The sequence below is a fragment of the Dasypus novemcinctus genome, chromosome 5 (genome assembly GCF_030445035.2).
Source record: "Dasypus novemcinctus isolate mDasNov1 chromosome 5, mDasNov1.1.hap2, whole genome shotgun sequence".
NCBI lineage: Eukaryota > Metazoa > Chordata > Mammalia > Cingulata > Dasypodidae > Dasypus > Dasypus novemcinctus.
In genome coordinates this window covers 10,115,037-10,128,534 of record NC_080677.1, presented here as the reverse complement: position 1 = coordinate 10,128,534, position 13,498 = coordinate 10,115,037, and the positions used below count along the sequence as shown (strand labels likewise).

Here is a 13,498-nt window from a genome sequence, read left to right as displayed (position 1 = left end):
GAGATGGACCTTTAGAGAGGGAACAACTTGAGAAAGCAAGTGACCTTGATGGAAAGAGACCCTCTTGGAGAAGGTGTTGTGGTTTCCCCTCAGCTATTGTATGGGGGCCTTAGCACCTGCGGGCTCTTAGAGAACTCAGAGTCATGGCTTTGGACCTGAACGACTCAAACCTGGTGTTGTGGAGTAATGTAAGGCAGTGTGAGAAGAGAGCAAGGAGATGGGATTTCTGGGTCTCGCTCGTCTTTGACCAGACTAAGATACCTCCTCTCTTTTTCTCCAAAGCATGGAAATAATGACCTTGAAAAGAAAAGGAAAAAGCTACTATAAAAACTTTGATACATTTAGATTTTATAATGGAAAAAGGAAGTCTTCTCTTTTGAGGCCACTGGCAGAGCACTTGAAAGAGCAGACTCCCCAAATACCACCTTGGTTTTCTCTTTATTGTGGAGTGGGTGTTTCAGTTTGCTAGGCTGCAAAATTGCAATATACCAGAGATGGGTTGGCTTTTACAATGGTGGTTTATTAGTTTACAAGCTTACAGTTTCAAAGCTGAGAAAAATGTCCAAATTAAGGCATCAGCAGGCAATGCTTTCTCCCTGAAGTCTGGCTGCCAGCAATTCTGGACTCCTCTGTCGTGCTGACAAGGCACATGGCAGCATCTGCTGGTTTCTCCCTTCTCCTCTGGATTTCATTGCCTTCAGCTTCTGCTTTCTCTCTGTTCCTGTGGCTTTTTTCTCTGTCTCTCCATATTAGTCCCATTTATAAAGGACTCTAGTAATAGGATTAAGATCCACCCTGGGTCATACCCTATTGAAGTAACCTAATCAGAAGGCTCCACCTACAATAGTCCATCCCCACAGGAATGGATGAACTTTCAGAACATAATCTTCTGGGGTACATTTAGTCTCAAACTACTACAAAGTGCTTTCCATTTTCTTCTCAGTGTCTATGCACTGAAAAATCCAGATTACCTGCTTTGGGCTTCTGTGACATTTATAATCACACAGAAAAGGTAGTTTGGTAAAAACACACAGTTCATGACTGCGTGGAATGGCTTAGCCCACCCTTATTCTTGGTTGTTTCTAGAAACAAAGGTGCTCATATTTGTTGCACGCCCACTGGGCACTCAGCAACCCCTGAGACATTTCATCCTCACGAACCTCCCCAGGGAGGAACCAGCCTCTGTACTTCCAGCATGGTAAAGTGGTTCGCCCACATGGATGAGGCCCAGCCATGGCCTTCTCCTGTTCCTGGACTCCACTGCCTCTCAGAGATGAGTCCAGCTAGGACCCTGCTCACAAGCCACTTCTGGTTGAGGGAGGAGGAGAGAAGACCCTCTGTAGGAACAGAGAATGTGAGACCGGTCCTGTGCGGCCCTGTGGGGGGTTGGAGCTGTCTGTTCCCCAGAAAAGCAGGTTCTCAAACCCAGTCCATTGGATGAGGCTTCTTCAGGATGGGTCTAAATCCCATTGCTGGAGTCCTATATGAAACCCAGGACAGAGAAAGAGAAAGCCACCAAAGTGAAAAGCTGAATGTCAGCTGACCTGGAAGAGAAGGGAGGGACCAGGGGACGTCTTTCCACCCTCACAGGAAAATATTGTGACGTGGTCATTTTGGGGTCCAGTCTTCTGGCATTTTAGCCTAGACTGAAAGTCCAAACTACAAAGCTGAGTTCAAGCAACTCCAAAGGCCACCTTCCCTTCTTTTGTGTTGGTGTAAATATTCATAGATGTATAGGTAAATGTGAGTGTTAACTCAAGCTTGGGAAGTGAAACTCTCCTGAGGACTCAACCCTGCTTGGGAGGCCTTAGGCAGAGAGGTGGGGCTCTGACAGGGGGGCTGAGGTCCTTTCCTTCCGGCTTCCGTGTCCCACATGACCCTGCAGAGGAGGAGATTGCAGACCCTGCAGGGGGAGGGTGGCCTGCCCCTCGTGGCATCCTGGCTTCACCATTTCTACAAAAGCAGGCTTGTTGCCTTTTAAAACAGGATCCACATTTTGCTTTCTGCCTATAAAAGCAAATCCTTGCCTTCAAATTTTTGCATTAGACACTTGGCCTAAGACACAAAGAATTGCCCAGCAGTTACACAGGATGACACTTTCCCCTGGAGAAGCCCCTCATAAACAGAATCTCTGGTATCTGGAAACCAAGCTGCCCTCCCCAGTCCACTGTTGTTTACATCAGTGTTTCTGCCCTTGCTTATGGATGCTGGAAAAACCCCGTGTATTTGCCCTTCCACGTTTGCTCTCTAGTTCATTGACCCTGGATCCTGTGATTTGGAGCTGCTGCCCCAGCTGTGACATCACCATAGCAAATCACAGACCTTCCCAAGAACAATTCCAACTGTGGTACAACAAACTGGAAGCAAAACAAATGCCAGAAGTGTCTTATTCTGAATTTTTAATTTTAGAAAGGAGGGGTGCAATAAGTGACTATTTTATAGAAGCACACACAAAGGAGCTCTCCAGTGAAGGATAGAAGAAATAAATACATACATATACCTGCATGCATATATTCTAGTTACTGCTTTGAATTCTCACTCCCTATTTCCAGGGATAATTGTTTTAGTTTGCTGAATTCTTTGAATTTAAAATGAAGATTTTGCCTTATGGTAGCAGAGGTATATGAAAACTGTATGTCAAAAGCAGGCCCTATCTGGAATACACTTTCAATTTTACAAAGTATCAGAACTTCTAAAATTCATTCTCTGATAAAGAGGAAGTGGAGGTAAATGAGACAGGGGCAGTGGTGACCTGGGGACCAGGGGGGAAGCCTGTGAGTGGCCAGTTGAAGGCCCTTGAGGTTTCAGAGTACCAAGTTAGATAAGGGTGTTCTAGTCTGCTAAAGCTGCTGAAAGCGATCTACCAGAAACAGGTTGGCTTTTACAATGGGGATTTATTAACTTACAAGCTTACAGTTTCGAGACTGAGAAAAATGTCCAAATCAAGGTATCATCAAGGCAATACCTTCTCTTGAAGACTGGCTGCCGATGATCCTAGACTCCACTGTCACATGGCAAAGCACATGGTGGCCTGTGCTGAGCTCTCTTCTCTTCTGAGTTCCCTTGCTTTCACGTTCTTGCTTCTGTGGCACACACTCTCTCTTTCTCATCCCATTTATAAAGGGCTCCAGTAAAAGGATTAAGACCTACTGTGGGCTAAACCTTAACTGAAGTAACTTAATCAGAAGGACCTACTTAAAATAGGTCTACACCCATAGGAATGGATTAGCTTTAGGAACATACTTTTCTGGGGTCTGTCCAGCTTCAAGCCATCACACAGGGGAGTAAGGGAAACAGAGCAGTTGATGCTCAGCTTCTGCACCATAGTCAAACTGTCACATGCTTTGAAAAGCCACTCATTACATTTCTGCATACAATTTGAAGAAATATTTACGTGAAAATGCCAACATACTAGCCCTCAGAGTGTTTGCAACAAGCTGGAAGTCTCCAATCAGGACCGAAAACCTGTCTGCAGCTCCATCTTGCCTCATCATCTGCTGGCGATGGGGCCCCTGACCATGCCAATGCGGCATGAAGCTGGGCAAGGGCACCAAGTGATCAGTGTCAGCCTCGGGATCCGAAATGACTTTGTTGAGCTGAATTGCTGTAACGAATTGAAAAGGATAGAACTGAAAAAGCTTCTCTGCTGCCACTGCCTGGCCTTGTGGGCCAGGATGAATGTGATGGACCACATGTGGGACGTGGTAAGCCGTGGACGGCATGCCACCGTGCTGCTCCTCAGCACACTGATCCTTACGATGAGTAACAACAACCCTGAGTTATTCTCCCCACCTCAGAAGTACCAGCTTCTGAGGAATCCTGTGGAGTCTCGCTTCCATGATAAGGAAGATGGAAATGCCATGGCTTTATAGTAGACCAAAGTCCTGAGTAAGCCTTCAGAGGTGAGACCTTTGGCTGGCTGTATCTGCTGTCTTCAATCTGCAACTGAAGTGAAATACAAAATGGCTGAATGTTAGACAATGCTAAAATAAGATAAAGGTTCCATGGCTATATATCATGGGATGCTTTCAAGACAAAGAACTTCTGAAATAAACAGGATGCTGGCAGACCTCAACAAGAAAGCTGGACAGAAGCACCCTTCTGTTACCAGCTATAAGGAAGTGCTGAAGCAGTGCCCATTATCTCTTGATCCTTATTCTAGGTTTGCTGTCCCTGTTTGTAAAAGGAGCCGAGGTGGCCTCGATGCCAATGAATATGGTCCAGACTAACTCAAAACCTGATGCCTAACTCAGACTGGCTCTCTATGCAGATCAAAAGCATATGCATTTGTGCACACAGGTGACAACTCAAGAGCAGTCAATACCATGTGTTCACTAAAGAAAAAAATCATTATTGAGAGATCACGTGGACCCTCTGAGAAACTTAGCACTTCTGGCCTTCAGAGCTGGAGACCATAAAAGATCTGTCTTCAAGTATGAACAGGAGCAGATGTTGGGTCCTTATCTGATGAAAGGAATGGATGTATAAGCCTATTTCCTGGCCCAAGAAGGGTAGCTGGAGGACATGGAAAAGCTTGGCTGCCACCTTTAAATATTTCTGCCCTGCACACAGAACCCTGGCTGGTCTCTGGGTGTCATAGCTTCTATAGCAAATGCTACTTCAGGGCACTCTGTTTAGGAGCCAACACTGTTCAGCTAAGCAGTATACGATTCAAGCTTTCCTACTAAGGAATGTGGGCAGTGTTCCAGTTGGCTTGGCTGCCAAAGACACTCTACCAGAAAGTGGTTGGTTTTTACAACAGGAATATATATTTGCTTACAAGCTTAGGGTTCTGAGGACATGAAAATGTCTAAATCAAGGCAATACCTTTGTACCAAAGACCAGCTGCTGGCAATCCTGGACTCCTGTCACATGGCAAGGCACTTGGCAGTGTCTGCTGCTCTCTCCCTTCTCTTCCAGGTTTTGTTGCTTCAGCTTCTTGCTTCCATGGCTTTCTTCCTTTGTCTGAGTTTTAATCTCTTATAAATGACTCACACTGGATGAGGTGGGCCACAACTTACATTAAGATCCTACTCACCATAAGGTCCTGCTTGGAAATGGATTCGTTTTAAGAACATAGTTTTCTGGGGTCCAGACAGCTTCAAACCATCACAGGCATTGTCCAAGACACAATCATCCACTTGTGGGAGACCACAGGGTTTGCACCGTGCCATTCAGGGGGTCTTAACCTTTTGTGTTCCCGGACCCCTGTGCCAGGCAGGTGAAATCCACATACCCCTCACTAAGTCCACACTGTATTGTATATTATTTAATAAATAGATCACATCTGCACCAACACGTCCAACACGTCCCCACAGGAATGTGTGTTGTTGTTTTTTTAATTCAAGTTCATGGACCCCTGGTTAAGGGCCTCTGGCTTAGACTGTTGGGAAGCTGTCACAGAATGTCACCTAGTCCCTGACAGAGCTGGTGAAGCTATGGTACTGGCCAACGACTTTTACAAACCTCTCAGTTTTACAAACCACAAATCCTTACCTTTCTGCCCACTATTTGTCTTGAAGCCTCAGCCACACAGGTAGAAGCCAAAACTTTATTAGATAAAGTCCTGACCCAAAGGCCAGCTGACATCAAGGCTGTGGTGAAAAAAGCAGAACTCCTTGGCAGAGGACAGACTTACCAGGGTGGAGTCGCTTTGCAGAGGAGCACATTAGCTAATCAGATAACTGTGTCTTACATTGGATCCTAGGAGATTTCCACGTGGCAGTCAGTGGGGCCAGTATAATACAGCGCTATGTTTGGACCCTGTGGGGACTGAAGCTGAAACATGTTCTTAAACTTAGTCCATCCCTGCGGGTATGAACCTATTGTAAGTGGGACCTGGTGATGAGGCTGCTTCAGCCGAGGTGTGGCCCAGCTCAGTCAGGAGGGGTCTTCATCCTCTTACCAGAGTCCTGTAAAGCAGAATGAACTTCAGACACACAGAGAAAGCCACAGAGGGAACAGCCAGAAGCAGAAAGAGGAACTCAGAAGACAAGGAAGGGCCCAGGAGGCACCACCAGGTACCTTGCCATGTGGCGAAGGAGCCCAGGATGGTCAGCAGACAACCCCAGAAGGCCACAGTTTTCAGGGAGAAAGCATTGCCTCGATGGTGCCTTGACTTGGACATTTCCAAAGCCTCAAGCCATGAGTGAATTAACTCCATTGTTTAAGCCAAACCATGCCATGGTATTTGCTCGAGAAACCTAGGAAACTACAGCACACCCCAGTGACCAGAAGTCGCTAGAGGAGAGGCAGTAGATGGAGAAGGACAGTGCCAAAGATGCCACTCAGGAGGAGCGCTGGACAGCATGGAAGGGAGTGGGCAGGGGGCCCTGGGGGGCAGTGGCAGGGAGGCAGCCCCGCTGGCTGCCCAGGAGCAGTGGCTCAGCACACGGCATGGCCAGCCCTGCTCTGAGCACTCCTCAGTGAACTTGAAGACCCTAGGAGCCCGCACTCTGGGAGGACACGGTGGCAGCAGGGCTCTCTGCCCCTCGCTCCCTATTTCCAGTCATGATTCCAGTTTTCAAACTAAGCCTGGCCAGCCTTCCACACATCTCCATCGTCCTGTCCACCCAGGAAGGATGGATGCAGCCCTCTGAAGCCCACAGACGTGGCTGGGCTCCTGGGACAGAGTGCTGATTGAGAACTTAGCTCTCAAGGTGAAAGGCATGTGTTTTGTCTGTGAGACTGTTAATGAGCCTGCAGGAGTGACCCATCATCTCGGTGCCTAGGGGGTCTTCTCCCCAGCCAGATGGCCGCAGGGGCTGGCCCTTCAGAAAGTTTCCTCTTTCTAGAAGTCATCATCCCAGGCTGTCCCAAATGTCCCCACTAACCTCGATAATAATGCCTTACTTAGGCTGACAGTTGCTGGGTGGCAGAACAGTTTTCCTGTTTGCTAATCTGGTAACTCGGCCAGGAGCCTGGGCTGGGTCCTAGAAACAGCTGTGACCTAGAGCATGAAACAGAAGCACATCTGGGCACTTAACTCATAAAAGAGATTTTTTGTACCATGAAAAAAACCTGAAAAGCATCTGTCCATTTTTAAAGTTCTTTGTGAATCCAGGGCCAGGGCAGCTGGCTGTGCAGCAGCAGCTCATGGAAAGAGGCCTGGGGAGTGAGCTGCTGCTGACCGCATGGTGCGTTTGACCCCTGATGTAGATGGGTGTCCTTCCTGAGGAAAGCTGAACTCAGTCTAGTTGGCTGGGTTCCAGGACACTGAGGGATCTTAGAGATCACCAGAAATTAGCAAGTTAGGGTGTTGAGCTCAGGGAAGGGAAGGTTCCAGAGAGATGGGATTCCAGCCTTCCCTCTCCTAGCTGGCCTACAGAGAAGACAGAGAACTAGGGGCAGTGGAAAATTTTGATTGAATGAAAGGGAGGTTTTCGACACCGTGAAGATTTGTAGTTTGGGTGAGATGGACTTGTAGTGAGTGTGCCATCCCTGTGAAGTTTCAGGTCAAAGTAGGATAACTGCTTAAGGAAATGCTGTAGATTAGGGTCATTCATTACCTTGGAGGCAAGATGATCTTCCAGATCTGCTGCTTGTCAGTATTTGGGGGGAATCCTCAGTATCAAGGGGAGAGTAGAGGGATGAGTGGTCAGGTCTGACCCTGAAAAGGTGTGGGGAAATGCACAGAGAGTCACATCCATCCAGAAGGGACATGCAATGGACACCCAGATGGCATTGGTGTGTGCCAAAGTGGATGAGAAGCTGGAGGTGGTGGAGTCAGGTGCACACAAGGAGTCTACCATGCATGGGAGGGGGCGGCAAGAGAAAAGTGGGGAATATTTTCAAAGTCCTGCCATTGGAGGGTGTAAGCTATGTTGTGCTGCAGTGACAAGCAGCCATCGAGTATCAGTGGTCTGAATAGCAAAGGTTTGTTCCTCCTTTCTCTCCATTTCCATTGCAGATGATCAAGGAGGTACCCTGGCATTGTAGAACTGCAGGGGCCAGGCTGGTGGACACGGGGGCTTCTTTGGTTGCCTCAGCAGGGGAAGACTCTAGCCCAGAAGTGGCATGCATTGCTTCAGTTCATGTGGCAGTGGCCGTGTCAGTCACATGGTCTTCAGGAGAGTGGGCTTGGATTTTTGCCCTGTTGTCACTGAAAGGGGAGTATATTAGTCAGCCAAAGGGGTACTGATGCAAAATACTAGAAATTGGTTGGTTATTATAAAGGGTATTTGCTTGGGGTAGGAGCTTACAGATACCAGGCCATAAAGAATATTTTACTTCCCTCACCAAAGTCTCTTTCCATGTGTTGGGCCAAGATGGCTGCCAACGTCTGCCAGGGCTCAGGCTTCCTGGGTTCCTCCCTTCCAGGGTCTTGCTTCTCTCTGGGTTCAGGGTTCCTCTCTTCCCAGGGCTTGCTTATTCCTGGACTCAGGGTTCCTCTCTTCCTGGGGCTGGCTTCTGTTTCCTCTGTGAGCTTACTTCCCGGGGCTCTAGCTTCAGCATCAAACTCCAACATCAAAACTCCAACATCAAAAACCCTCAACTCTGTCCTTTGCCATGCCTTTTATCTGTGAGTCACCACCAATCAAGGGGTGGGGACTCAATGTCCTAATCATGTGGCCCAATCAAAGCCCTAATCATAACTTAATCATGCCCAGGTACAGACCGGATTGCAAACATAATCCAATATCTAGTTTTGGAATTCATAACCTTATCAAACTGCTACAGGGAGGAAGCATGGCCATTAGGGATGTCTACTGCAGAGCCTCTAAGAGAGGCCGGACAGCCACGAGCTCTTGTTCTGGTGCATTCTGTGAGCCAGAGCACCCCAGGAGGTAGACCCTGTCCCCCCAGACCCCACAGAGGATTCAGCACTCTTGAAGGCTGTTCTGGATGCTCTAGAGAATGCCTTCTTCTCAATGACAGCACACGACAGCATTCAGCCCCCAAGTTAGGAATTCAGTCCTGTTGACACATGGGCTGCAGGGCTGAGTCGCTCCGTGTCCTTGGTAAAGCCTCTTCTCTCTGCCCTTCCACAAATGGAGGTAGTTCTCAGAGCAGTTGGTGCCCACCAAAGAGGGGTGCAGGTACCCCGAAGGCCCAGGAGACAACCCAGCAGCGTTTAGGAAGACCGGGGCACCTCTGGCGGTGACTCACTTCTGGAAATAGGCTCCCCTGGTACTGGAAGGTGAGCTGGCTGGGTCCATGTGACTCCATCCGATGTCCTGCCCTGCTCTTAGGGTGACTGGAGAGGCGTTCAGAGCCGCTCAGCTTTTAGGCAGGAGCGTTGTCAGGTGGGGCTGCTTTTTGTTTTGTTTTGATCTCCTTCGTTCTGTTGACCACCAGGCAAGTGTTCCAAAGGAGTGGCTTTTCTGTCATGCCAAGCGGCTGTCAACAGATGCCTCCTTGTAAATGATTTCTAAAACACACGCACATGGTGTTTGTCCCTTAAAGTCAAAAGAGGGGTTTCTCACATGGGAAAGGGAGTGCCTTTTGATAATAGACATTAGGCAATAGAAGGATCGTTTTGCTAGAGGCAAAACATTTTGAAGATGGATGTTTGGTGTGTGTCAAGCATCGAATTTTGCTGGCAGTCACAGCCTGTAGCAACCACAACAATTTCTCTTAAAAACATAAAAATTTCCTGGCTAGGTAAAAAAAAATCTTATAACCAGAATTTCAGGGAATTTCATCTCATTTGTTAAAAATGAAACAATACCACTTCTTCCATTTAGTCTGTAAGAATAACTGACATGGGAAGGATGGACGTTTAATAGTCAAATTTCAACAAATACCTTTGTATTTGTGGATGGATGAAAAAAATACATGATGATTTGACAAGAACATCTAATTCTGGTGGACATTAAATCCAAATGTTGAAAGAACTCAACTTAGAACCTTTTTTCAACACAAAGTGATAAACCAAGGCCTTTTTTAAAACGAAGCCTAGCCAATCACATTGATTCTATTAAAAAATTATTGACATCGATGATAGTATTTTTTTTTCTTCCCCTCTCCCCCGCCCCAGTTGTCTGTTCTGTGTCTATTTGCTGTGTCTTCTTTGTCCACTTCTGTTGTTGTCAGTGGCACTGGGAATCGGTGTCTCTTTTGTTGCGTCTTCTTGTTGTGTCAGCTCTCCATGTGTGTGGCGCCATTCCTGGGCAGGCTGCACTTTCTTTCACGCTGGGGCGCTCTCCTTACAGGGCGCACTCCTTGCGCGTGGGGCTCCCCTACGCAGGGGACACCCCTGCATGGCAGGGCAATCCTTGCGTGCATCAGCACTGCGCATGGGCCAGCTCCACACGGGTCAAGGAGGCCCAGGGTTTGAACCGCAGACCTCCCATGTGGTAGGTGGACGCTCTAACCACTGGGCCAAGTCTGCTTCCCAGATGATAGTATTTTTGAGAGCAAAAAATGTTGTGCCATTAGTAGATAAGGCTATTATTTTAAAATTAGTATTTGCTTTCTCTAGTTCATCCTTTAAAATGGTTTGTGTATTAATATATAATTAAGTTTCAAAACAAAGCCTTAACTTAGAATTTCATTATGTTTTAGAATCATCACTGCCTTAATGTTTAAACATTTATTTAAGTCCTAATAAATGAGAAATGCATGTTTATTCATGACTTTTTGTAAATATAAATGCAGTGATTTATGGCTTAAGAAAACAATACTTTGTCAACACTTTGTTCCTGTGACAATGTTTGTTAACCCAGTCAATAGAGGTATTTGCAGAAAAATGAGCATGTAATAGAGTTCTTCATGTAAGAACTGTTATCCCCCAAAACCAGAGTTAACCTGCATTGTTCTAAGAGTATTGTAAAAACTGAAATTCAGTGAACCAAAAGAATGAGTTATACCAAAAAAACCCATAATAACATATAGTTAAAATATCAATCAATTCTTGACCGAACACCTAATATAATCAATATTTTGATAAGTTAATATTTAATTAACATATTGGCAAATCATTAATTATCACAAATTATTGAGAAATTTACCAAATAGTCAACATGAATTAACACATGATCACTATAACCAATGTATTGGTAAATTATTCATATATTTGACAAATAATCACAAATGAACAAATGACGAGTATAGTGACCATGTTAAATGACACTTGCTGTTGAGAGCACGTGTTCAGGGGGTCGTTGCTGACAGCAGGGTGTGAGGGAAAACCTTTGGGGAGCTGGGCTGGGACCACTGGCTTCCAGACCTGCGGACCCTGACCCCGAGAAGAAATTGGCTTGAGAGCGAGGCTCGCTGCCAGCGCCCGCCGCCGCCCCTGTCCCCGCCCCGGGCCCCGCACCCTGTTCTAGGACCTCCCTTCCTGGCGCTGGTCGCCATCCGTTACTGACTTGGGGCCCTCCCTGTAGGCCCGGCCTCCTGGCCACAAAGGCCTGCCCAGACGGCCCAGGAGGCCAGGGCGATGTGCGTCCCGGCTCCGGGGTCTCCTCGTCCTCGCCTGATGGCAGATCCTCATGTGAAGAGCAGGCTAAAAGGGAAAAAGGCCCGGCGGCAGGCAGGCTCCTCGGTCCACTGGCTGGTGTCGGCACGCTCCCAGGTTGGCACGCCGATGGCCAGGCCTGCCCCGCCGATGGCCAGGCCTGCCCCGCTGCATCTGCCGCTGCCTTTTGTGGCCAGAGGCGCTCTCACTGAGCCAGGCCTCCTTCGTCTTTCTCTGGACACCTCGACCTCTTGCTTTTAAGCAGTTAGAGCCACCACATGCAATGTGGCAGCATGGAAGCCGGCCAGCTCATCTAACCACCACCATACCCAAAACGGGTGTCCTAGGCGCATGACCCCTCCCTCGCCACCTGAGCAGTACCCAGTGAAGGGCGCGTCTAAACATGGGGGTTTGCATGCCCACCTGTCTCGCGACGAGGGGACTGAAGCACCGAGGGCTGAGCGTGCGCTGCTCACGCCAGCTGGCACTCAGCGGCAGAGCCGGGACGCCCCCGGCCTGCTGGCTCCAAGCCATGCCACAGGGACGTTCCGTGTGCACTTGTTATACTACATTCAAGAGTCAGGTCCCTCAGCAGCTGCTAGAACGTGCTTAGCCACATCTGCCAAGAGCAGTGCGTTGGCACACGGACACTGCGTTCCGTGCGTGGGCTCTGGGCAGGGAGTGTAGGTAACAAACAGCCCTGCTGGCGGCCCATTTCTGAGCATTGGTGCCTGCCAGGAGGCTGCAGGCATCACTCTCCCGCACTGCCCCCTTGCTGTTTGGTTTAACTGGTCTCTGTGGGGTCCTGCAGCTAAACGGGGACAAGGTGGGATCCAACCCCCCCCCACTTCTACTCCATCCCCTCCCTGCCTGATGCCGCTCGCCTTCCCCCAGCCCCTTTGCCCAGGGTGCTGGCGGTCACCTGCTCTGCTCACCACAGCTGGCCCTGGATCTGCACCCTCCGAGGTCCTGGAACTGCCTACTGTCTCAGCACCCACGGGGACGCGAGCGTCCAGTGGAGGCGGGGAGAGATTCTAGAAGGACCTGGATTCTGGCCTGAGGCAGGGTCCGCCCTGCCCGAGAGGCAGAAGGCCCTGAGCAGGCTGAGGGAGGCCAAGCCTCTGAGGTCTCCAGAAGGCGGCTGTGGGCGCACCCTGGCCGGGACGTGGGAGGAGCCATGGTCTGTCCTCTGGAGGTTCAGCCAAGGGGGTGGGCTCTCCAGAACCCCGCCCCTTATTCGTGGTACCCTCTGCCCGGTGGGGAGTTGAGGGAGGCACCTGGGGGCTCCGCGCAGCAGACCCGCCGCAAGCACTCTGAGCGGAGCAGCCCGCCACATAGCCGGCGACAGGGACTCATAGGCGGCCTTCTCCACCCCTTCCTCAGGCAGAGGAGGAGCGCGACGACATGGAGAGGGTGAAGCTGGACAACAAGAGGATCCTTTTCAACCTCCTGCCTGCCCACGTGGCCCAGCACTTCCTCATGTCCAACCCCAGGAACATGGTGAGCCCCCGCGTGCCCGGGCCTGGGGGCGCCGTGGGGCCCCGTTAACCCCCCGCGCGCAGGGGGCGGGGCAGTGGCCTGGGCTCATCTCCCTTTTGAAGGAGGGAGAGAAAATAGCATGTTACCCCCAGAGAGAGGGAAACGGGGTTCATAACTACATTGGGGGGGGGTAGTGCTTTCTTTCAAGGCCTGAGAATTTGGATTGGAGTTTTCCTTCCCTTACCCATAATCATTGCCCAACAAGCTCCATCAAAATCAGAACGGGCCAGGCTGCGGGTGTCAGCTTTGCCCGTCCATGCACAGAATCTGTCTCCATTTTCTCCCTCCCTCTGCGCACCACGGGTTGTGTCTGTCGTCGTGTTTTTATAACTGTCAGCTACTGCAATCAAGAGCAGTAAGTACCAGGATTGTCCAGGGCGGATGCCAGAAGCGCCAATTCAACACTGAAAAGATTTGGATCCTTTTTTTTTTTTTTTAATTACCCAAGGCATAAATGAGACCCTGAAGTTGAACTGGGCCGGATTTGGCCGTAGACATTTTTTCGGTGCGGATGTTTAATCCTGCAGTGCTTTGGAACTGTCCAGAGCGCACTGATTT

General features: G+C 49.1%; 1 protein-coding gene and 1 pseudogene across 1 annotated transcript in view; both read left to right on the top strand.

Moving 5' to 3' along the window:
- Positions 1 to 13,498, top strand: part of ADCY1 (adenylate cyclase 1) — a 207,670-nt gene that overhangs the window by 171,323 nt on the left and 22,849 nt on the right. The window contains exon 15 of the mRNA XM_058296659.1: positions 12,785 to 12,901. Coding sequence (XP_058152642.1) covers positions 12,785 to 12,901 — 117 coding nt within the window. The remainder of the gene's footprint in view (positions 1 to 12,784; positions 12,902 to 13,498) is intronic.
- Positions 3,378 to 4,944, top strand: LOC139439011 (anaphase-promoting complex subunit 7-like; annotated as a pseudogene).